Source organism: Dama dama, chromosome 5 (assembly GCF_033118175.1).
Source record: "Dama dama isolate Ldn47 chromosome 5, ASM3311817v1, whole genome shotgun sequence".
NCBI classification, from domain to species: domain Eukaryota; kingdom Metazoa; phylum Chordata; class Mammalia; order Artiodactyla; family Cervidae; genus Dama; species Dama dama.
In genome coordinates, this window is record NC_083685.1 from 88,907,820 (window position 1) to 88,934,236 (window position 26,417).

General features: G+C 35.9%; 3 protein-coding genes across 10 annotated transcripts in view; 2 read left to right on the top strand and 1 right to left on the bottom strand.

The window, feature by feature from the left end:
- Nucleotides 1–26,417, bottom strand: part of NF1 (neurofibromin 1) — a 238,640-nt gene that overhangs the window by 51,454 nt on the left and 160,769 nt on the right. The gene's annotated exons all lie outside the window — the stretch shown is intronic.
- On the top strand, nt 2,463–12,061 carry EVI2B (ecotropic viral integration site 2B). Its single transcript, XM_061142864.1, has 2 exons — nt 2,463–2,611; nt 9,396–12,061. The coding sequence occupies exon 2, from the start codon at nt 9,409–9,411 to the stop codon at nt 10,777–10,779; it is 1,371 nt and encodes a 456-aa protein (XP_060998847.1). The 5' UTR covers nt 2,463–2,611; nt 9,396–9,408; the 3' UTR covers nt 10,780–12,061.
- OMG (oligodendrocyte myelin glycoprotein) lies at nt 14,914–21,490 on the top strand. The gene is made up of 2 exons (XM_061142865.1): nt 14,914–18,893; nt 19,723–21,490. Exons 1-2 carry the CDS (start codon nt 18,891–18,893, stop codon nt 21,049–21,051), a joined length of 1,332 nt encoding a protein of 443 aa, XP_060998848.1. The 5' UTR covers nt 14,914–18,890; the 3' UTR covers nt 21,052–21,490.

Consider the following 26,417-nt stretch of genomic DNA (forward strand, 5'->3'; position numbering starts at 1 on the left):
GTCGAGCATTTATTTTGGGAAATGTGCTAGACATTTAAGGAAACATTTATATATGTGTGTTTTTTATTTTTCTTTTTTACAATTCAATTCGCTTTGACAAATGTTTACATATGTCAACACCATTTAACCAACAAATAGAACATTTTCTCAGAAAGCTCCTTTAGGCCTTCTTCCAGTCTCTACTCTCTCCCCCTAACAACAGCCATTGTTTTTTTTATAAAATAATTTGAAGTATAACTGCTTTACAATGTTGTGTGTGTTTCTGTTGCACAACAAAATGAGTCAGCTATATGTATACAAATACAACCCCTCCCTCTTGAACCTCCCACTCACACCCTCAATTCCACTCCTCTGGGTCATCACAGAGCACTTAGCTGAGGAAACATTTTACATATTTATATACACTTTTTCCAAGTATTACTGCAATTCTTTCTAGGTTAGTAATTGGCATCCTGACTGAGATTCAGAATCACCTGAAGAGTTTCACTCACTAATGCCTAAGTTACACCCTTCCTCCTGATTTAAATGGGGTGAACTCCAGATAGAGGCATTGATAATTTTTGCATAATTCCCTAGATCATAATGCTCTTGGTCATCAGATTAAATTCGTAAAATTTCCATTGCTCCAAAGATCTAGGGAGGTTACTTTTTTTTTTTTAAGGTTACATCTTAAAATGAGAGGGGGAAAAAGAGCATCAATTTTATTATCTATTTATAAAAAATCCATTTCCCAAATAACAAATGATAGCCATATTATTCCAGAAAAAGGTAAACATCAACAAAGGAAAAAGGAAAGCAAGAGAAAGGAAAGCTCATGCCAATTGTGGTAACATCAGGTTATCTTTTGAGGGGTAAAAAGGATCAGATTTGAAATGAACCTGGGCAGAGCTCCCATATTATGCATATAAAAAATCTGAGATTGTGCACTAAAACAGTGATAACTCAAAGCAGTCATTGAATCAAGAAACTGAAAACAAATTATTGTCTTTTTAAAAATAAGAAATTAACTAGGCAACTACTTTCCTATGCAACACATATGTTGAACATTTTCTCACAAAACAGAAAGCTCCTATTGCAAAAATATATTTAAAATTTATCCCTCACTATCTTGGCTATTTAACACACATCCTCAGACTGACAGCATCCAATGGTAGCTCATGAAAGTGGTTCCATTCCAAACTTAACCACTGTTTAAAAATGACAGGTTAAGATATGTTTTGAGTTCAAAAGTTACTTTTGAACAAGGATACTTTTCTACCATTGGTTGCTATGGTCCACATGCTTATTAACTTAGAGATTTAAAAATAGTGAAACAAAAGTTTATAGCATATTTAAAAATTCTGTAGCATACTTTATATTATATTGGGTTGACCAAAAAGTTCATTTGGGTTTTTCCATAACATCTTACAGAAAAACCCAAACTTTTTGGCCAATTCAATACATACAGCAAATTATATTCTATAAAATATAAAAAATTTAAAAAAAAATTTGTTTTTTAAATCTTCTTTTTCTACCAAGTTATAAGTGCCCTGAAATTAAGAACTAGGTCTTAATTATCTGTGTTCCTCAGCAGTGACCAGGGGAAAGCAGAGCATGGTTTAATGCTTACTACATCTACTATAATAGGTGTGATGCTAGGCACTTTACATTTATTTAATCCCATAATACATTTATAAATTAACAATTATGATCTCTATTTTTCAGATGAGAGAGTCTAGAAGGTGACATGCTCAAAGAAATGTGTTTTCATACTGACTCATACTCTTCTCGGCATACTTATTAGTTAACTTATTTAAAAGATGATTCCCAATTTATTTTTACTTTGCATTGACAATTACCTACTTTGTGGGTAACTAAAAAGTTGTGAACTTGAACTTAAAAATCATTTAGGAAACTATTTGGTAAAAAATTAATCATACTTTTACTTGGGTTTAGCCTAAATTATGTAAAAGGAAATAACATTTACTGGCTACTGACTGTGTGTAAGGCATTTATATATTTTATCTTACTGAATCCTTTCAAAACCTAGTAACAGAAATATTCCTCCAGAGGAGTAAACGGTGATTCAGAAGTACAACGACTTGCCTATGGTCACACAGGTAAACAGGATACATCATTCATTTGTTATGAAAAGAAATCTCACTATGGGTATTAACCTGACCAGCAGTTTTTCCTTATATAACTTTCTCTCCAAGGTTGTATTTTAAGTATTTAAACTATATAATCACATTACCGTGTGCCGCAGTCCATGGGGTCACAGAGAGTCAGACACGACTGAGCGACTGAACTGACTGAATCACATTACTAGAGAGTCTCAAATGTTTACTTATAAATGTTAATTAAAAGCACTCAAATCATGTAGCTCCAAATTGTGTTTCAAATTAAGTTCTGTTAAAGTAGTACTTTACCTCTTTCTTAGTCATTTTGTGGCTTATTGCACTTCCGGAACCAACTATTGATAAACTTCCTCTTTCTCTACAGAAACTATTTCAGTGTGCTAGAGGATCATTTTTAATCTGAACTGAACCACTTTTTGCTTTCTTAGCCAAAGCACCAAAATGTCCAGTTAGAACAAGAATTTAGCCTTCTGCAAAAGAAGTTAACAGCCAAGGTAAGACAATTTCACACAGGCAATCTGGTTTGATCTTTGTTTTATACAAAATCTACTTTTTGTCCGACTCTTTGTGACCCCATGGACTGTAGCCAGTCAGGCTCCTCTGTCCATGGGATTTTCCAGGCAAGAATACTGGAGTGGGTTGCCATTTCCGTCTCCAAATTTTAAAACTAAAATGTTATTATTGTTTTAAAGTTTGATAGTCTAAAGATATCTGTAACAGGTATTGTGGTTTTGTTGCACAGAATTTTAAAAATTCAGTGTTGAACTTGCCTCAGAGAAAAATTTTCACCTAGGTTTATATAATATAAACCCTTTAAAGTTTATTCAATCACTATGTTTGTTGACCTCAGTTCTGTAATTAAAAGAAATAAAACTACAGCCATGGCAGATAAAGCTAAGGGTTGGAAATAAAACTAGAATTTATGAGCTATGGCTGAATCCACAACCCCAAAATATCAACTGTTAAAAAACTTTGATTTTCTTTATATGAAAATTTCCTATACATAACATAATCCATCGGTTTAAATTATTTTTATTTTTTAATCCCCTTCAGTTTTCATAGTAAGAACACTCACCTTCACTTAATTTAAAAATAAGCAAAAGTGATTAGATGAGACACTCAATGATCATTATTAAATATGCTTTTTTACACAAATAGAATTTTAGTATTAATGATGACATGAAAATATTATCACTAATTTTTAAAGCTAAGAAAAAAACTGCTATGGTAAAATGTGTGGATATATACTCATCACTACATATTTATGTCACATATTATCTGAGTCTTTAGTAAGCAATATAAAATAGATATGGAAAATGAAACTCATAAAATAGAAAGTTGCTAACATGGAGAAAAGATGTTTTCTTTGAGTAACTTGGGCAATTACAAAGTGAATATCCTCCAAAATAAAAATTGCCAAGAGTTTATTTACATAGATTCGTAATATCATAGAATGGTAAATTCATAGTGGGTAATATCCTATCAACATTTCATAAAGTACTTATGACTTTCTCTTACAGAAGTCCACTTTGGATTTCTTCTAAGTAACTATTACAGAAATTAATACAGAAAGATTTTAATCTTTTTTTGGACAACACTTGTCTATATTTTTAAAGAATCTGTTTCAAAAGTAGGGTTTAATAGTGCCTGTGTTTTCCAACTAATCCCTATATAATTCCACTCAGAGGGAAATTATGAATTCTGAGTAAGTCTGAATTTTTTAAATGAAAATCTGATGCCTGTCAATGTCCAATCTTTAAAAGTCATCCCAATTATGCCAGTTTACAGGCTAACTAATCAAAACTCCCCTAAGTGTTTTCCTAGTCACAGGACTAAAATTGTTTTCTGGCAGTTCTTGTCCAACCTTTTAAAAAGCTAACTCCAAAAGGTACTTAAATTATCTATTCCCGGAGAGTTCACATCTCTTTTCCTCTTAAAGCACTCCTATTTCAGAATTTTACTATGAATGTACTGGAAGGAAAGAGATCTTATACAGGACTGACTGATTTCTGTATCAGTGCCACTACTTAGAGCCGTGACACTTTGGCAAATTACCCAACTTCTCTGTGTCTCAGTTTTATCTGTAAAGTGACGATAACTTCACCTTCCTCATATCTGGCATGTACTTAGTAAATGGTAGCTATTTTTGATAAAAGATAGTCATCCAATAATTCCTATCATAGTTCAAAGTTAATTTCCCCTTGCTGCTTTTCGTCAAGATACGGATTTGCTGTCTTCTTCCTTTTCTGGTTTCATAAATTTACTAGCGGGAGATACAATACCATTAAATTTTAATCTAGTCTATCTGTATTATAACAAAGTAACTGAAACTCAGATGTTATTTTTTGATACTGCTACCTATATTTGCCTTATCTAGGAAATGCCCGCCAAATCTCCTTGATTCCTCTTTAAAAGACAATGACATCTCTCTTATCACATCCAACTTTCCATCAGTTTTACATGCTAAACTCTTTATGTACTTATGCATTAAGGCGACTCCTACTTCACTATAAATGCCTCTCAAATGCTTAGTTAAAACAGCTGATGTTTTTCTTCTTCCTAAAATTTTTTCAATATTCAGGAAAAACAAAGAACCAAAATCTGAGTTAAACCTCAAGAGTCCCAACCTAAAAAAATGAGCAAAATACTGCCATATAAAGGTAGACAAATTCAGGGTTTGCTTGAGCAGCAGACTAAGGAAATTCTAGATAAAATTCTATATAGATTGCTCATAGGTTATTTAGAGTAATTAACAAGTAGCTTCTGAGTGCCAAAAAAAGGCTGGGGGTGGGGGTGGGGGTGGGGGTGGGGGTGAGTGGGCAGAGGGGAGTAGGGAATCTTAAGGATGCTCAGAGCAGATAGGAGTCCTGAAATGAAAGGTAAGAGAGTTTGAGAAGATGGGTGATCTAAGGCCTGTCCTCCATTTTGGGAACACTGTTCCTCTGTTGATTCCTACATCCGCAAGGACAGAAAGCAGCATTCTGTGGTTCCTTCTTTCATCTACTCTGGTCTTCTCCCCCAACTTCTATTTTGTTCGCTTTAACCTTCTACCCTTACTTCTTGCTAAATACATAATCACTATTTGTTCTTCAGCCTTTTATTAACTTTTCTTTCTTTCAATATATTCTCTAATCAATTTACCTCCCCATTCCATGTATTTGCTGTTTATCCTAAGTTTGGCTTTATTTTTCTCTTTTGTGTTATTTTGTATTTCTTTGCATTCCTTTTTCATTTCACCGTATCCAACATTTTCTCCTCCTTTTTACTCCCTTGCCCCCTCTATGGTTCTTTCTTTCTACCTTCTCCTGCAGAAATAATGTTGGTATTTCAGGTACACATGACTTACATATATATATATATATATAAAACACATATGTTAAGTAACTTTCTGCAGTGGTAATAACACTGGCCTCACTGTCACTGAACTAGAGAAAAAAAGTCAGTTTCTTCACTACTATACCTCTCCCCCTCATTTACTCTTCTTTTAAGTCCTATTCCTTTTCTCTGGACTATTCTGAATTGCTGTAGCAGAATTCTAAGACAGATTTGAGCATTCTGATGTAGCAGACCCTAGGAGGGTATAGCTAACTGAGGAGCTGGGGAAAGGGGTAGGATAGGTAAAAAACAGAATTTGGTTTTAATACTGCTGTAACCCTTTAATGACAAGTGGAAAATCTCACACACTTAATGGTCCTATGACATTCCTATTAACAAAAGAGGCTATGTCCTATCAAAATTGACCACACAAACTCAACCGGGCTTATAATTATGTTCCTATCTGGGTTCTTTCCTTCTCTAATGTCTTTTTTAGCTAACTGAAAAAAAGAACTGTAAAGGTTTTTTAAAAATTTTAAGAAAAGTCACAAGACACGTTCTTGGCTGAAGATAATTCATGGCCTATGTTTTCTGTTGCTCTGGATGGCATTTTTTAGAAAACTAAAGTGAACCTCTAAAGAATAACACTTTCTAATAAGGCCTTCTTTGGAGAAAGGGGTAATCTGTAAGAACAGTAGGTAGGAACTGCATGGATGATAACCATGTAGAGATGATTTAAATTTCCATATTTATGCCAAAAGTTTCAAAATTTTCCCTATTAAACCCTTTACAAAACGAAGAGAAGGCATAATTTAATAACTCAGATTTTACCTCTCTGCTTACATTCTAACCATCTGAATGAGATGGTTAAATAACATCACTGACTCAATGAACATTTTGAGTAAACTCTGGAAGATAGAGGACAGAGGAGCCTTGCGTGCCACACAGTCCATGGGGTTGCAAAGAGTCGGACATGACTTAGCAACTGAACAGCAACAATTACATTCTGGAAGAAGTATTAATAAATAGCAAAAAACTGAAATGAAAAAGAACCAAGAAGCCCAATATAGGTTAACTGTTTACTGAGCTGCTAACACCTTCAGCATTCTGATGTAAAGAAATCAACATATAAAAAATGAGACAATTTGGAGTAGCAGAAACAGCATATGCTTTGAAATCAGATGGTCTGTGAGTATAAATTCCCTATCTGTCACTAACAGTGACATAACATTTGGCAAATTGCTTAACAAATTTAAATTTGTCTCTTTATCTATAAATCAAAGATTCCTCCATCTTCCTCCATCTTTCTCACAAAATTATGTAAAAAGTTAAATGAAATGAAGTATGTAGAACACCTGAGATGGTACAGCACTCAGGATGTTTTAGATAAGGATTTTTCTTTGCTACTTTCTGCCTTCTTCAAAGTCCTTTATAATCTTATTTGAGGTGATGGGAATAACAAAAAGAAAATGTGAAAAGTTAAGAAATAAAAAATAAACACAATTATTTGAGAGAAAAGAAGTGTGAGTGAGGTACATACATGAAGAATTATCCAAGGAACTATAAAGAGAACAAGAACGAGGAGAAATTCAAGGAACAGCTGAGCTCTCTGGGCTGTGCTCAGTCACAGAGAATTTGGTCTAAGAAGAGAATTTAAGCTGAGGTCTGACAGATGATGATAGATTCACAGTTAGGCAACCAGAACAGGGAAGAGACTAGTTTTAGAAAAAAGAACGCACTCTCAGAGGGTGAAGAGTAGCATAATTAAAAGTGTCTGTTAAGGGGAGAAAAAGTATGTGTTTCGGAAGTATGCAAGATGAGGAAGAGGCTAAATGAGAAGTTTCAGTCATGAGATATGAGTCTGGACTGGTAAACTCAGGCCAAAAACAGAAAACTCAGTTTAGATTTTTACCTTGATTCCAATGGGGAACCCTCAAGCAAGGGAGATGGTGAAGGACAGAGAAGCCTGGAGTGCTGCAGTCCATGGGGTCACAAAGAGTCAGAAATGACTGAACAACAGTAAGCAAGGGAGCAATGACTTGATCAAACTTGGTTGTCAGAAGATTAATTCATCAGCAGTGTGCAGGGGAATTTAAAGGAGAAATATTTTAAAATTAAAGCTTTAAGTATTACAGAGAAAATAAAAAGCAGGAGACTACATAGGGGAAAAAATCACATTCCTTCTCCTCTACTAAAATAGGGTAATTTATCATCACTGTGTACCAAGTGGTAGAGGAATAAGCAATGAAAACCACTCAAATATGCTAAAAGTCTACTTGTTTGCAAACTTGAGGGAGTTCCTCATCTGTTATTGTACCTTGCCATCAAGGCTTGTACAGACCATCAAACCTCTCTCAGACTGGCTTAAAAAATCACAGAAAAACTATAGTTTCAAATCATATTGACCGGGATTTAAAACCCAGAGATTTTCCTTTCCCTAATATTAAGAAATAACCAAATAGTTACCATTGTGTTTAAAGATGTATGAAACAAGTATATTACATACAGAGCTGAAAATTAGCCTTACTTTAGAGATAAGACATTTGAGACCAGGAGAGATTAAGTGACTAGTTATGGTTAGATCGTTAGGCCACAGAAATAGAAATGAAACTTGAAAAAACTCTTCAAGTTTTAGCATCTGCCACATCCCACAGGTAACCCTACCCCACAAACTTAAACACATGCCTTGTCTTCCTATGCCTGCATGTTGTTCCCCTGGCTGGAATATTTTATTTACCTAGTTCTTACAGACCTTTCAAGATTCAGTTCAAGTTTTACTTCTCTGAGAAACCTTCCCTGAAGCTATCCCAGGCTAGCTTAGTTCCTCTGTGCATCTCCTGCATACCTTTCTGAGAAAACTTATGAAATTAGATTTATTTATTGTTTCTACTAGTAGAAGAAATTTTTAAAAATTTTGGTATCTCCTAAACCAGAACAGAGCCTGACAAAAACATGGTGCTTATCAATAAATAAACGAAAGTAGCAGCAAGACTACTTCCCTCAACCAGACTTGAAGAGCATTTTAGGATTGTCAAGTATGAGCTGAATTGAATCCTTTAGAAATATGAGATTCGAATGTAAAGACACTGTCCTGAACACTGATATAGCTGCAAAGGTTACTTAATAGGTTGTGGGCATGAGAAACTCATAAAGGTAATACCATTAGCAGAAAGAAGTCAGGAGAAGGGTCACTTATAAGATGAAGATGAATTCTGACTTAAATATGCTGAAGTTGCTGACAGTGAGATATATACATGGCAATGTCCACCAAGAAGTCATACAAATGGAATGAGAATTAAGGAAATTTAGGCTAGATATACAGATTTGGGAGCTAGAGGTTAAAGGTGAGAGCTGAAATCTGATAGATTCAGGATTAAGAAAAGCAGTGAAGAGTGAAGACAGAATACATATCAAGTACCATATTTAGGATGCAAAAGAAAAACAGGAGCTAGTGAGATGAATATGAAAGGAAAACTACTCCAAAGAGCTACTCAAATAGCAGTGAAGGAATAATCAACAGTGTCAAATGTGATCAAGAGAGAAAAAAAAGAAAACAAACCACTGGGTTAAGTAATAGATGGTTACTGGCGCCCTTCGAGGCAGCAGGATCAATGTATTTCTAGTAGTAAACAGGAAAAAGTAGTGTGCACACAGTACCAGCATACAGAGCCTGTGCATTTGAGATGTATGACTATGAAATGAAGGACTGTAATGTAATAAACCTAGGGGCACCAGGACAAAGTACAAATCTTATGAAAGAATTAAGAGAGATCACTGCTTTTGGGGTCCAAATGTTATATGATAAGTTATAGTATAGTTAAGAGCTGTTCATGTTAGCTTGGAGTGTATCGAGTCTAAATTAGGAATGATAAATACTTATCAAGTATCTACCTACTTTATGCCAGATACTAAATGATACCTAATTATCTTTCTTTCTTTTATTATAAAACTACTGGTAAAAAGGAAACATTCTGAAATGGATCTCAAGTATTTCATCTTAATTTTGTTTTGTGGACACCTGAATGATACTTTTTTCTCAGAGACAGAAGCAACTACAACAGAGAAGCAACCACAATCTACTTTATTTAGACCATCAATGCCATATATTTCGGCGAATTCTCAGGGCATGATAGAGAATCCTTCAAGTCAACCAACACAATTCAACAACCTATCTTCTGGACAACCAATAACAACTGCCAAAGTTGCTGCTGGACAACCAACACCAGCTGCCTATGCTTCTTCTGGGAAACCAGCAGCACATACTTCTGCTGTACAACCACTTGTCTATAATGTCACCAGAAAAACAATACAAATAGCCAACACCTCCTCCCAAGGAACAGCACTGCCTGTGTTTACCTCTGCCAGACAGCTACCACCATCTGCCTATTCTTCTACCAGACAATCACCACCATCAGTTTACACTCCCACTCAACAACCATCATCTACCCACAACTCTTCTAGGAAATCAATACCCCCGACTGCTCATAATATAGCCATACAACCAACACCAACTGTCAAAAGTTCACCTAGGAAGACACCAGGATTCAACTTCGAATTTAGCAGTACAACAAATATCCCAAAGGAAGCCAATTATGATAATTCAATAGCAGCCATATTAATTGGTGCAATTCTGACTACTATGTTGGTAGTTATACTCATGATTGTATTATGGAAATGTTTGCGAAAACCAGTGTTAAATGATCAAAACTGGGCAGGTAGGTCTCCGTTTGCTGATGGCGAAACCCCTGACACATGCTTGGATAACATTAGAGAAAATGAAGCATTCCCAAAACGTTCATCAATTATTTCACTTACGGTTTGGAAACCAAGCAAAAGTGCACTTTTAGCAGATGACTTAGAAATTAAGTTGTTTGAATCAAATGCAAACACTGAAGTTTCTAACAATCCCAAAACAGAGAAAATAAAAGATCAGGCGAATGGTACATCAGAAGACAGCGGTGATGGATCAACAATCGGCACGGCTGTTTCCTCTTCAGATGACGCAGATCTGCCTCCACCACCTGCTTCCCTTCTTGATACCGAAGGACAGGAGGGGAACAAATCAGACAAATTCACAATGATAACTGAATCTCCTCTTCCAAACGATTCCACCAGTCTCCCACCATCTCTAGATTGTCTCAATCAAATCTCTGAACATCATAATTCTGAGTCCAAACAGTCATTTCCACCTCCCCCTGACTCATTTAACTTGACCCTGCCACCAGGAGATCTTATGAAAAACCAGGAAGATTCCAGCAATGAGATCCAATTTCAGGAATTTCCTATTCCTCCTGACTTTGATCAAGATCTCAATGAATCTCTGCCACCCCCACCTGCAGAACTGTAATAAATATTACTACTTGCTTTAAAACTGATTTTCTAGTCTTCTCAAGGGACTCCAATATTTTGTTTTTCTTCGTGTGATTAAGATATATTAAATGGCAATTGGTAGCCAATTTTGATTTTTATGCAGGCACTACCTGAAATCTGCTCAAAGCCTATGTACATAAGTGGAACTTATTTATGCCTATAGGACCTAACTTTAATGTATGCTATATTTTACAAATGTGGATGGTATGTGTATCAATAACTTAACCATTTTGGAAACAAGTTAACATACATATACTTATTATTACCCAATAGATATGTTGTTCCTGAAAAGCTATCTATCTATAAAGTTACCTTGGTTAAACTTTATTTTTCCATTTCAAAATTTGAGGAGGAGTGTGTCTGAGAATTTAAATGCATACACCAAGTTTTAAACAAAACTTGAAGTTTTAAATTAATACCTCAGATATTAAATAAATATTCCAAGGTTGTGGGGATGAGAGATTAAAATGCATGTGTTTGAGAATAAATTTCCTTTTAGCTCTCATTGGGAACTGAAAGACAAACATATTAAAACATCATACTGGGGAGTTGAGCTGGGAATACTTACCCTGAAAAAAATACAAGCAGGCCCATAAAATGTAGATGTAGACATTTTCCTATCTTGTTGGGGGAGCACAAAAATTTAAAACTAGCCTCTTTATAAAGTTTCTTCTTCTTTTTTTTTTTTTGGCCAGGCTACATAGCTTGCAGGAGCTTAGCTCCCCAACCAGGGACTGAACCCAGGCCTCTGGCACTGAAAGCATGAAGCCCTAACCACTGAACCACCAGGGAATTCCCAGTTGATTTTGTATATGCCTCAAGCACCCCAACAAACTGAAATCTTATTAAAAACAAAAACAAAAACCTCTATGGCTTCATTCCAAAAAACTCTTAAACCACCTTTCTCACACGGCATTTCATCTTTTATTCACTACCTGACAAGTGATAATGAGTTATCAGAATAGGGGGTAGGCCCAATCTTTGTTAAAGTCAAGGTATAGCTTCACTGGCTTACTCATGTGGAGATGCCAGCCCATGCCTGCAAAAGTGCTTCTCTGCCGAAAAGTGCAAATTCTTCCTCCTTATCCCTACCTGAGCTCCTGAGGGAAACACTCACTTAGAATGAAAGATGGTGGCCTTTATGAACCTTTATGAACTGCTTATAGTTCTGGAATTTTCCAGAATAATGCATTTACTAGTAGCACTGGTGTTCAAGAAACTCACAAAGCTTCATCTTAATAAAAAACTAGCAGACTTTCGGACACTGAATGTTTCTTTACTAGTAAAACCTTTTTATCTGCAGAAACATTACCTTGAGCTTATTTTTCTTGAATAAGCATGATATTAATCGTCAATATTATGTTGGTTTTCCTCTGTCTTCCACACTAAAAAGTTTCTTTCATGTGCTTTTCAAACTTACCATTTTTAAGATTAACTTATTCAGCAACAATTAGGAGTTTAAGAATTTCCAATTATTCTTTTGAATTTTAAGTATTTTAGTTGGGGTAAGTAAGGTATAAAGTTTTTATAGTTGGTAAAGAGTTTGACATGCCTTAAACCATCATAATCTTTCTTGCTTTGTATGTAAGATTGTTACCTAATGAGCTCTTTCCATAATTCTGCTCTTCTTTTTTTGTCATTTTCTTCCTGACCTCTTGAAGGAAGTGTACTGGGAAATACAGGGAAATACCAACCCTCACAGATAAATCAAGAGCTGATGACTTGGTCATAGGCTTGTCTGGTTTCTTCAAACACCAAAGAGGAAGCTTTCCTTGTTCTGTTCTTTGTATAACAGAAGAACAGACTACTGTCAGCAGCTGCTTTTTGTTTTTTAAGAAATTCTCTGCCAGGGAGAAAGTAATTCCCATTTACTGCATGCAATTTTTCCCTACTGAGGTCAGTGGAAGCTGAGCAGCCAAACGGTGGCAATCCTTGCCTAATCAGCAGAAAGAAATGCAAGCTAATAAAAGAAACACAGGAGAAAAGAAAATGCTGGAACAAAGAAAAACACACAGAAAAGATTAAAGAAGCAGAATCCAGAAGAGAAAGTTTATTTCATGACTATGGCAAAAGGATAAGGCGGAGGGGAATAAAAAGTGGAACTACATACTACACATCAGTAGTGCTCGTACCAATTAACGAGATTCAGGACAACTCCCAAGACCATGTAATTCAACTCCTTTTATTTGTTAAATGCTGAGAAAATGGGCTCAGAGAGAGTAGGTGACTTGCTTACAAGTGGTACTGAAAGCGGAGTTTGTTTCCTGACTCCTGGTTCAGAATTCTTTTCACTAACATAGGACCAAAAAGCATCTACTTCATGCACTGCAACACACATGTATCACATGTGTATTCCATTTGGTGTTGGTAGTGGGCAACATGATGAATTAGATGAGAATGACTTTAATTGTTATCAACCAGTTCTGAACAAAAAGTAGAAGTAGCAAAAATATACGGTCACCTCTAAGTAAAACACTGTAATACTAATACATGATTAGACAAACAGGTCAATGGAATAGAATGGAAAGTCCAGAAACAGCCTTAAATCTCAAATCATTATTGGGACAACTGGATAGATATTTGGAAAATGATGAAACTGGATCTATACTTCATATCACATTAGAATAAACACCAAATAGATCTGAAATCTAAATATAAAACATGAAATTACACAAATAATAGAAGAAGTATGAGTGAATTCCTTTATAATCTGAAAGTAGGACAAATCTTTCTACTTGAGACTCGAAATCCAAAAGTACTACTTTAAAAAAAAGGAACTCCATTACATAAAACTTTTAGATGTAAAATAAAACAAACACCATTAAAAAAATCCCTTTGTCAAAAGACAAAGGGCAAACTGGGGGAAAATGTGCAAGTTAAATTAAGACAAAGGGTTAATAACCCTAAATTTTGAAAAACCTAAACATAGATGTGGCGGGGGAGGGATACCCACAACACACTAGAAAAAATATGCAAAACATATAAAAGACAGTTACAGAAGAAAAATTTAAAATGATCCTTGAAAACAAATACAAAGATATGCAACTTTTCTTATAGTAAGAAAAAAAATACAAAAGTTCAGCAACAGAGTCTCTAGGTCTCCAGAACCAGACACACAGACACACTGCTGGTAAGACTGCAAAATGGTACCATCTACACAGAAATCTGGTTAATACCCAGGAAATTTTCAAATGCACCTTTCCTTTCACTCAGCAATCCTACTTATAGGAATTTTTTTTCAAAGAATTGTTGGACAAAATAAAAAATTACTTAGGTGCAAGGGTATTCACTGTGGCATTATTTGTAACAGCAAAAGTCTAGAAACAATCCAGATGCCCATCTGGGCACTGGTTAAATAAACCATGGTACACTCCCAAATGCAGCACTATGAATCATGAAATGAATGTGAAAGACCTCTATACGCAGACTTGGGGTGATCTTCGAGATATATTATTAAGGAAAAAGGAACAAGATATGTAGTAACCTTTTATATAAGGAGGGGGTAAGAACATATGATACATACATACATATTTTTGTTGGGTTTTCAAAAAAAAAAAACTGTTAAGATACAATCAAAAGCTATCAATAATAAAAACAGTCACTGATAGGAAGAGGAAAGGAATAGGGTGGAGGGGAAAGAGAAGCAAAATTTTCCTGAAAGTACCTTGTTTTGACCTACACAGTCCCTAAAAACTGCTAAGCAACTGAAACAAATGAACTTTACGTAAAGCTGGTGATATAAAAATATACAGAAGACAATTATTCCTTTCAAGTTGCATTAGGACACAGAATTGACTATACATCCTTAGTGAAATACATTTGAAAACAAAGAAGGCTGCAACAAATCTTAAACTTTATTCAGTAGTCTGTAAACTAATTGTCTGTAGCAATACTTGATATTATTTTGAAACTACTGTAGGATGATATAAATAAGCAGCTATGTAACGCTGTTAGAAACCATTTATTGGAAATATGAGGATAGAGGAACAAATTAAATCTTCACAAGGAAGCAAACAGATAAATCCAGATGAGGGACATCCTACGGAACAAGTGACAGTTTCGGCAACAAGCCAGTGGCATGGGGGGAAAAGGGTGGTGGGGTAAGAGAAAGGTCCTTTCTGAATTTTGACTTGATAATTACTATCTTGTCAGTCCTTCCATACTTTTATAATACTTTATTCAGTACTCTTAGCTGTTTTCAGCAGTAAATTCAGTCTGTATTACTAAAAATAAAGAATATAATACTTTCACTCTTAAATAAGCACAATAAACGCTATCAACTTAAGTAACAAAGATAAACAGATTGGGTTGCCAAACTGTTGATTAACATGGGTGAGTTGTTCCTTGGCAGGTAATTTGTTATACTTTTCACAATGTTGGGGTACCATATCCTAGAACAGCATGTTTCACAAAAGAATATGTAAATTAATTTACTGCTTAGTCTAGAATATAATAGTTGCATAAACAACTGTAGTTCTTGACAGACTGTTATAAAATGTAATGTGTCTGAAAAACATCTAAAATAATTTGTAACAAAACACTTCAGCCTACCAAAAATTATTTTTTGGAGTAATAACATACTATTATTTTATTTCATGAGAATTTCTAAAATCATAAGGACAGATGGTTTCAATTCAAGTGCATTAAAATGTACTTCCTGGACTTCCCTGGTAGTTCAGTGGTTAAGAATCCGCCTTGCAATGCAAGGGACACTGGTTTGATCCCTGGTCTGGGAAGATGCCACATGCAGCGGACCAACTAAGTCTGTGTGCCATAACTACTAAGCCCGCACTCTGGAGCCTGTGAGCTCCAACTACTGAAGTCCATGTGCCCTAGAGTCTGTGCCCTCCAACAAGGGAAGCCATTGCAGTGAGAAGCCTGTACCGCAAACAGAGAGTAGCCCCCACTTGTCACAACTAGAGAAAGCATGCACACAGCAATGAAGTCCTAGTACAGCCAAAATGTATAAATATTTTTAAAATAAATAAAAAAATAAATAAAATGTACTTCCCTTTTTCTCCCGTCTAAGTAGTAACCAGGCCTGATCCCGCTCAGCTTCTGGATTAGACACCTTCAGGGTGGTATGGCTATAAATAGTACTTCCACCCTCTTTTTCTTTTTGAGAATTTTACAATAATCTTTGAATAATAGAAACAACCTCATATGTCCCCAAACTTAAAATAAGAAACATTGCTACTACTATTATATTGGAATTTTCTATCATATGCGGCAAAATCTGATTTCAATATAGCCTAAACACAAATTCATATGATCCTCTAGCTACTGAAATACCATGTTCTTTCTTTCAAAAAAAAAAAGTACTAATAAGTATAATGGAATTGGAGAACTCTACTTCCACATGGATATAATGAGACTTCCTAAAATTAAAAGGAGAGATTTAAGTGTTTGGTAAACTGACCCCCAGGGCTTCCGTGGTGGCTCAGTGGTAAAGAATCTGCCTGCCAATGCAGGAGATGTGGGTTTGATACCTGGGCTGGGAAGATCCCCGGAGAAGGAAATGGCAACCCACTCCAGCATTCTTGCCTGGGAAACTCCATGGTCAGAAGAGCCTGGTGGGCTATAGTCCATGGGGTTGCAGAGCCGGACACAACTTAGCGACTAAACAACAACAAACTGACCCTCAGTCACTTCCTGTGAAGTTTAACATACATACATACACAGAAGCTGAAATAGAAGAAACTGAAATGTCAAAACTCTCATTCCTTATTTCCACAATATTGTTGAACATAGTATTTTTAAAACACTATTATTAAGCACTAAGATTGATGAGTGGCTTCTCAAACTCACAGAAAGAATCTTAAAAGAGTTCAAGGCTGAACCCTCAAAGTAAAGTGGGAATGAAGTACCTGATCAATAATAAATTTTGAACACTACAGACTTTTAAAATGTAGGTACTTTTAATCTCATACAAAACATGACTCCTAGAGTATAGTTTCTTCTCTAAGAAAATCAGCTTCAATTTTTAATACAGTAAATTCTATTTAGGGTAAAATTTGGGGTAAAAGAATGTCAAATGTAATTTAGAGAAAAATGAAGGATTTAGTAAATAGACATAAAGAGATTTTCTTTATACGTAATATGCTAATGAGTGAGCAAGTGAGTGAAAGTTGCTCAGTCCCTCCAACTCTTTATGACCACATAAGTTCCCTGGTTGTCTAGTGGTTAGGATTCGGCGCTCTCTTTATGACCACATGGAATTCTCCAGGCCAGAATACTGGAGTGGGTAGCCTTTCCCTTCTCCTGGGGATCTTCCCAACCCAGGGATCGAACTGGGATCTCCTGCATTGCAGGCAGATTCTTTACCAGCTGAGCCACAAAGGAAGCCCAAGAATGGAGTGGGTAGCCTTTCCCTTCTCCAGGGCATCTTCCCAACCCAGGGATCGAACCCAAGTCACCCACATTGCAGGTGGATTCTTTACCAGCTGAGCCACAAGGGAAGCCCAATAACTGCTGGTTTTTATTACTTTTAAAATTTATTTTACTTTTGGCTGTCCCAGGTCTTCACTGCTGTGAGGGTTTTTCTTCAGTTGTGGTTAGCAGAGGCAACTTTCTAGGTGAGGTGCTCGGGCTTTTCAATGCAGTGGCTTCTCTTGTTGTGGAACACAGGATCTAGAGTGTGTGGGTTTCAGTAGTTGCGGCTCCCAGGCTCTAGATCACAGGCTCAGTATGCGTGGCATGCGGGCTCAGCTGCCCCAGGGGCTGGGGGATCTTCCCCAACTAGGGATCAAACCTGTGGAGCCCGTGGTTCCTACACTGGCAGGTGGATTCTTCACTGCCGAGCCACCAGGGAAGCCCCATACCTTCTGGTTTTTAAATGGTAACAATCTGGCAAAGAAAATGTCATTACCTTGTTTTCTTTTCTAAGGTAAGTTGGCTCTTCTAGAAATTAGATCCAACTTTTAACAGATTATTTACACAATTGGTCCACTAAAGAGTAGAGCTAAAGCTATCATAAATCTCATTTTATACAGCCCCTAATGAAAAACTTCCCTTTTATATTATTTCATGTACTTTTAGAACTACAAACTGTTTTCTCAGTAAGATAAAATGTAAAACATTCTGAAGAAATTATCTACAATTTATGCTATTATTTTCAAGACATAAAATCAAATAAATGGTCATTCACATATTACCAAAGATGTCTCTGGAGAAAATAATATTCATATTCACTCACCAAAGTAACTTCATGAAGGAAAAAAATCCTTAATCCAAAAGACATAAAATAAAACATATTTACATTACCACATGAACTGATAATTTTAGAAAATGAGACATTTGTTAAAAAACGTAGCCTCGTTTGTGCATAGCCTGGGTAAAATAATCCTTTGTATCAAAAAGATAAAGATAAAATAATCATATTTAAATACTTTTGTACTTCCCCAAAAGATGAACAGTTAAGTGGCTGATAAATTTGAAAAGCTGACTGTATATAATAATCACCATACTGGGGGAGCATATAAAAAATCAGATGTTATTTTTAAAAGTGACATGACAATTTTACCATTTTAGGGGAAAAAAAAAAAAACAACAACATGAGAAGGCAGAGTTAAAAAACAGTTAAACTAATATCTTAGAAAACCACCCACAAGGAAGGTCAAATTCATTTTCAGCATTTTTCAATGTATAAAAAGCATGAAAAGTAGGAGCATTAAAAAGAACCACGAATTCTCCACGAGGTAAATGTTAAAATGTGGAGCCAAAGCTCAGACAAACGCACAGAAATGAGTAGGGCCAGGGCTAAAGTCCACGAGGTTTTCCTTCCTACGGCAAATCTGAGATATATGGGCACACTCAATGCTATAAATTAAGAAGAAGGATTTTTTCGGGGTTCACTCTGTTGCGCGTGCACCTCCTGCAATAGATTTGAGCCAGCACCAATGGCAGCTCCGCAGTCCCCCTGTGTGGTGCTGATCAGGTGGTTGCAGAGCTCCAGCTCACAGCAACACAATGCAGCTGAGCAGGCAAGCACAGCCCACAGCCAGAAGCGGTTCCTACTTTCCAGAACAAGGCGACCTTTAAGCTTAAGTTTCCCGGAGAAAATGAGATGCTGATGTTGAAGACGACACTATGGTAAGCTGTTATTTAAATCAGTAACAAAAAATCGACTTCAGAATTTTTTTCTTTTTTTAAGAGAAAGTCAACGTTAGGATTGAATATATATTCAATAGCAAGTGCATGCACCAGAAATTTGCTGCAGTGTCAGTTGAGGGATTTCTTTCTAATATTCATTCACTTTGTAAATATACACATTGTTTTCCTTTAGACTCGGCACTGAAATATACAGAAATCACTTTATAAAATGTGAGATTTTAAGGTATGGGGTCAGTCAGATTTTTCAAGTGCCTTAAAATGTTTTGCAAGGATATATTTATCCTGAGAAGACGAAGGTGAATTTCAAAGTACTGTCTTAATATCTAAATAAAATCCATCTTACATATACACACTGACTATTTCATTACTGCAGAGATCTTAAGGAAAAAAACAAAACAAAACACCAAAACAGACACGACAGCCATTTTTTCCCATTTTGAATAAGGAAGAATTACATTAAAAAATAGTAACAGCTTAAGATTCTCTGGAATTTTTATTTGCCAAGAATGCAATTTCATCAAGTCTCAAGGAAGATAAATAAGACAGATTATGGTACAAAGAAAGGAGAAAATGCAGGAGAGAGTAGAGGGAAAGAGTCTGTCTCTACCACATAGCCCCAGTGGAAGGATTAAGCATTTGGACTATAAATGAAGGGAAGCTTTGTTAGTTTCGTTTAATCACTGGAACAATTATAAAAGAACTCAACAACAACGAGGTTTATTGAAAATTTTGCCTAATGCTAACTGACCCATGCAGATGCCTAATTGTATTTGCATATTAAAAGAAGGGTGTATCTGTTTGTTTCCAGGCTTTGATGGAATATCAGATATTGAAAATGTCTCCCAGCCTGTTCATCCTTCTGTTTCTCACACCTGGTATTTTATGCACTTGTCCTCTCCAATGTATATGCACCGAGAGGCACAGGCATGTGGACTGTTCAGGCAGAAACTTGACTACATTACCATCTGGACTGCAAGAGAATATTATCCATTTAAATTTGTCTTATAACCACTTTACTGATCTGCATAACCAGTTAACCCAGTACACCAATCTGAGGACCCTGGACATTTCAAATAACAGGCTTGAAAGCTTGCCTGCTCGGTTACCTCGGTCCCTCTGGAATATGTCTGCTGCTAACAACAACATTAAACTGCTTGAAAAATCTGATACTGCTTATCAGTGGAACCTTAAATACCTGGATGTTTCTAAGAATATGCTGGAAAAGGTTGTCCTCATTAAAAATACACTACGAAGTCTCGAGGTTCTCAACCTCAGTAGTAACAAACTCTGGACAGTTCCAACCAACATGCCCTCCAAACTACATATCGTGGACCTGTCTAACAATTCCTTGACACAAATCCTTCCAGGAACATTAATAAACCTGACAAATCTCACACATCTTTACCTGCACAACAATAAGTTCACATTCATTCCAGATCAAGCTTTTGACCAACTCTTTCAGTTGCAAGAGATAACACTTTACAATAACAGGTGGTCATGTGACCACCAACAAAACATTACTTATTTACTTAAGTGGATGATGGAAACAAAAGCCCATGTAATAGGGACTCCCTGTTCTAGCCAAATATCATCTTTGAAGGAACATAACATACACCCCACACCTTCTGGATTTACCTCAAGCTTGTTCACTGTAAGTGGGATGCAGACAGTGGACACCATTAACTCTCTGAGTATGGTAACTCAGTCCAAAGTGACCAAAATACCCAAACAATATCGAACAAAGGAAACAACATTTGGTGCCACTCTAAGCAAAGACACCACCTTGACTAGCACTGACAAGGCTTTTGTGCCCTATCCAGAAGATACATCCACAGAAACCATCAATTCACGTGAAGCAGCTGCTGCAACTCTAACTATTCATCTCCAAGATGGAATGGTTACAAACACAAGCCTCACTAGCTCAACAAAATCATCCCCAACACCCATGACCCTAAGTATTACTAGTGGCATGCCAAATGATTTCTCTGAAATGCCTCAACAAAGCACAACCCTTAACTTACGGAGGGAAGAGACAACCACAGATGGAAAGACACGCTTACCTTCTGTGGCAAGTGCTTGGAAAGTAAATGCTTCGTTTCTCTTAATGCTCAATGCTGTGGTCATGCTGGCTGTCTGAGGGTCTGCACTTTTCCGAAATTTAATGAATGAACCCCTCCCTGATGTACAGCTGGGAAAATATTCCCCTATCTAACCAATGACTCAAGCTATATTAAGTATTTAAGAAAGCCAGTCTTACCATTTCTGACTCTGATGTAAATGAAGTAACTTGTCTTAAATAAAAGGAGTGCACAATGTCTTGGTACTTGCTGCTATTTTACTGTCTTAATGAAGTAAAACTAATGAGTTTCTTTTTTTTAAAAATGAAGTGTTTTCTTTTTAAGGCTTCAATTTACTGCACAAAATATAAAGCATCTAAACTTTAATATGTATTTTATGTATGTTTACACTGTCAAACATCTGGGAAAAAAATAAAAGGTCTATGCTCATATAACTGTGTCACTTGGCTTTCTAGTCACACCAACTTAATCTACTTACCAGAAATGACATGACAAACTTTTTTGCTCTAAGGTATTTTGGTAAAGTCTTTATGGCAAATATAATACTGGAGGTATCCAAGCGTTCTGCCACTAAAGTAAAACTGTGGTTGCCTTCCCGTGAATGGTAACGTCACATCATTATTTTACACACAAGCCATAATTGTTTTAAATCTAAATGATGTCCTGCTTCTGAGGAACTCTTGGCTACTTGACAGATTATATAATGGACAAAAGCTCTTCAAAAAGCTAGAGGACACTAGGCTTTGCATTTTAATAAGGAAAGTTTAATGTCTTTGTTTTTCTGCACTGTAGACAAGTATTAAAAATGCAATAAAAATGTAAACTTAAAGACATAAAGAAGGAACAGTTTTAGTGCACATTTAACAAACTGTTCATTAGTAGAACATTAAAATAATTATGCAATTAAAAGTCTTCTATGAGCAGGAGACAGAAATTTATCTTGTGTACATCAGAAGTTAGAATCTGACTTACCTAAGTTAAAATAAAGATTAGTTTCAGGATAAAATCATGGGGGTCTAACACACACCAGCAATACTAACGGAGGGAGAGGAAAAGAAAAGGAGAAAAACCAGAGGAGGCTGGAATTGATTTGGTGCTACAGCCAGCTGATGAACCCAACGAAACCAACAGAGCTAGAGCTGGGCAGGAGGCAGAGCGGGACACCCCAGTCAGGCCGCACGGGGCTTCAGCAGAAGAAAACCGAGAACTGTCTACTAATATAACGTAAGCCATGTTTGAATTAAGAGACAAACATCAGTAATAGCCAAGAGTCAGAAAAAGAAGCCCTGAAAACAAGGCTAGATTAAAATGCAAGACAGCATAATTGAGATCGGTGAGCCACAATGAGGGATTTAATTTGTGCCATAAGGAGGAATCTATTTCAAACATTCTTAGAGTTGGGAAAAAGAGTACAGAAAGAAATTTTAAAATTAAGATAGTTTTCTTTCTACATTTGGGAACATTTCTTTTCAGAGACACAGAAAAGTAACAATCTTATGCGCTCTTCATTTTTTCTTTCTTTTAAGGGGCAGGCTTATGGAAAAATTACTTTTAAGCTTCAGTAAAGCAATTCCTCTCCTATATCGACTTATTAGTACAGTGACTCTGAGACATTTTTTCTGCCCTGGCAAACCTACTGGGTTCACTATTGTCAGGAGGGAATTTCACCATGAAGGAAAGGAGTTATTTGAGATAGTCCCCTAAATGACTTTAAAATGGGCAAGCTGTCTCCACTCCCTCCCAATACTGATCTAGTATCTTCACCATCAATGGTAGAGGCTAACTGCTTAGGTATTTCCTATTCTACCACACACTTGCCTCTTATTTTAAAAATACACACACACTGGACTCCACAGAAAATAGGTTTCTTAGAGTTAATTGTCTTTCACTCTGAGGGTGCCAAAAAGTCAATGTTGTCTTAGAAATCCTATGAGAAAGAATGACCAAAAAGTGAAATTTATATATTATAGCATCAGCAGCACCTATAAATTATGCCAATCTTATTGACATGTCTGCAAAATGCAGGGAAAAAAAATTTACCAGCACAACATGTGTCAACCACACAGACTCTAAGTCTTCAGAAAGAAGTACAGTAATTAGATAGTAATTATATACTTCCATGGAAATTGTGTACTTATCATTAATAATGGAGGAGGGATCATTACTTGCCATTACAACAGGAACTACCATATTATTGGGCTCCATGAACACTCAAAATGCATTAGTCCTCAGCATCTATCTCTCAAACTCATAAGACATATATCAATCCATCCATACTGAAGGTTTGATTTTATTTTACAAGTAATTTTTTTTCTCACCAGTCAAGAGAACTCATATAAGAGAACAAACACAAAAGCAAACGTAATAAGGGATAAAGTCATGGTGAAGAATATGTGCTTTGATGTCAAATCCTCTAGCCCTAAATCCTGTCTCTGACACTTCTCAGCTATATAACCCTGGACAAGTTACCACTGTTCTCAGTCACAGTTTCATACCCCATAAAATGGGCTAGCAGAACTGATTTCACAGAGGGTATTTACTCCTGAGGAATAAACGGCATAATTCATATACAGTGGTATCACAGTGTCTTGGCTCCCCACATTCTACACGCAGTAATGTTGCTGTTACATGTCTATGTCTAAGCTCAGTGCATTGAGAAATTCCCATGTATGTCAACACCCAAGCTCTAAGAGCAAAAGAACGAAATGGTATATTTGCTTCAATCCTGCTCCTCCACCCTCCAGGGTTCAAGTTCAGATGTTAATGAGATGGGACCCAGAAGAGAGAGGAACATTCACCTACGAGAGCAGAATGATAAAATGTGTCAAGTATGTGTTGTTCAATGACCATTATCATCAACCACCTTTTACATATTATTTGGGAAATTCCAGAACAAAAACAACAGATAAAATTATCAAAAAAAACTAAAATGCTTATTATTAACAGGTGAAATAATTATTATCTATCTAAAGGATCCCCCAGGAATGCCTTCAGAAGAACAACTTTAATAACAAATATACAAACATTAATGGTTTTCTCATACGCTGGCAACAAATAATTAGAAAATTATAGGAAAAGGATACTATATTCATGACAGCAACTAACAAACCAAAATATATAATGCCAAGAGAATCACATGAAATGTGCAGGACCAAATGGAGAAAAGTTAAAATTAATGAGATGTATAAACCAAGACTTGATGGAGATGATAAACAAAAGTCTCCCATTCATTTATTCTTTCACTCAAGTATTTTTTTTAGCACCTGGAATGTACCAGGAACAAAGGTTAACCAAAGGAGACACACCTTGATTGATGTTGTAAAGATGGATTAATTCCCGATAACTTATGGATTAAGTCAACTCTGATAAACATTCCAATGAGATTCTTTTTAGAATAAAATACTCAAGTCCACCTGGAAAAATAAACAGGAAAGAACAGAAAAAGGAAGAAATAGAAAGATCTTAGCCTTTCTATGTCAGCTATAATAATTAAGACAGAGTGGTAGTGCCATAAAAATAAAAAAGAAGATAACCATAACATAGAAATGACAGCAAAATTAGAGCACACAACAATTATGAATTCTTTGTGCCTCCATTTTCTCAAAGGGTGTTGTGAGAAAAAAAATGAGTTAACACACGTAAAGTGCTTAGAACAGTGCTGTAGTACATTCTCAAACACTGTAAAAAGTCAAAAAGCAAAGGGGAAAGTAAAGATTCAAAAAGCAATGCTGGGAAAATTTGAAAAGAGTCCAATAAAAAACTCACTTTATGTGATACACCTACATACTGAACTAAAAAAGATAACATAAAAAAGGAAGTCTTAAAACCAACAGAAGAATAAAAAAGAATATGAATCTCTCAGTGGAAGGCTTTTATTTTAAATTAAAAAAAGAAAAAAACACAAAGAAGTCATCAATAGTTTATATAAAACCCCAAATTTCTTATGTTGGAAATAATAAGCCTGATGAAAAATACTCACAGAAAAACATAAAGGAGATTGCTAATCAAAAGCTCATAAAATTGATAAGAAAAATACTTAGATTTCCCAATGGATAAGTGGATGAAGGACACAAACAGAAATGTTTAAAAGATAGGAAGCGTGGGGATTGACAAATACATGGGGAATATGGCAATCACATAATAACTGACAAATAAAAATAAAACGTGACACTATGCTCATTACTAAATCTGTAAGCAGTTTTTTTAAAGTAATAAAAATCAATGCTGGGAAAAACACAATAAAACAGCCACATTCACATATTGGTACAACTCTTTTGGAAAGTAACTGGCAACCGTGATGAGAAAATAGCTATTTTGAGTTGCTGCCTAAGCATTTTACAGTATGACAACACTACACATGCCCAGTGGCTGGACATGTAGATAGGGACTAAGTTAGGATTCCCACCACAATTTCCCACTTTGCTTTTCCTGGAGCACCTTTTAAAATAACCATATAGAATTGAGCCTGTAAAAAGTTTTAAGAGACTGTCACCCCGACCACCTCACAGGAGGTATTTACCACCCTGTGCTCTCTCTCTTTTCTTGACCTGAGGCAGAGGACTGCTCTTCCATTCCCCCAGCTCACTGTGTGCGCTTGCCCCCACCTCTCTCCGCCCCATGTTTCTGGGATCTCTAAGTAATAAAATCCTGTGACTTCCTTTGTCTGAGTGCATTGAAACTGAGCCTTCAATCAAAATAACCCCAGGGGTTTTCACTTTCCTCAGAAATTGAGGGTGCTACTTGCCAACCCTGAGTTGGTGGCTTGTGCCTCATTCAAAAAGTTATAATCTGCATATTTTTAACTTAATATACCAATTATGGGGGGTGGGGTGGGGCAACAAAACAGTGATCAAAAACCTAAAATATTTTAACTTTTAATCTAGTAAATTCTAGGTAAATATCAGCATTCTTTCAAACAGCAAGAAAAAGCAGAATGCTAAGTATCTACCATTAGGAAAGTGGGTAAGTAAATGATGACCCACTGGCCAGAATATTACATGACCAATACAAATATTTATGTAGTTTCTTTTTTAAGTTTGAAATGTAAAAAATGCAAATAGTAGAAAGATAAGTGAAAGCTATATAAATGTGTTACAGAACTATATATAAAAACAAAAAACATAAATATGCTGAAATGTTTATATGTATACCAAGTATCTTTGATTGCCTGTTTTATCTTTGAAAAATACAAGAGGTATAAGCAAAGAACTATTGAGGAGTCCAAGGGTTCTAGGTTAAGTAAGAAAATGAGACGATGCAAAATGAACTGTGAATAGGGAAGGGGAGGTTAAGAAAATGGAGGATATCATGACATATAGATCAGAGACTGAGAAGTACTATCAGATTTCTTGGAAGCACATACAGCTTACGTTAGCTCTACATGGTTAATTGTTGCTCAGACTGTTCTCCAGCAAATCTAACCAGA

Excerpts from the sequence above, each read along its gene's own strand:
- EVI2B (XM_061142864.1), top strand. The coding sequence starts at position 9,409 with ATGGATCTCAAGTATTTCATCTTAATTTTGTTTTGTGGACACCTGAAT.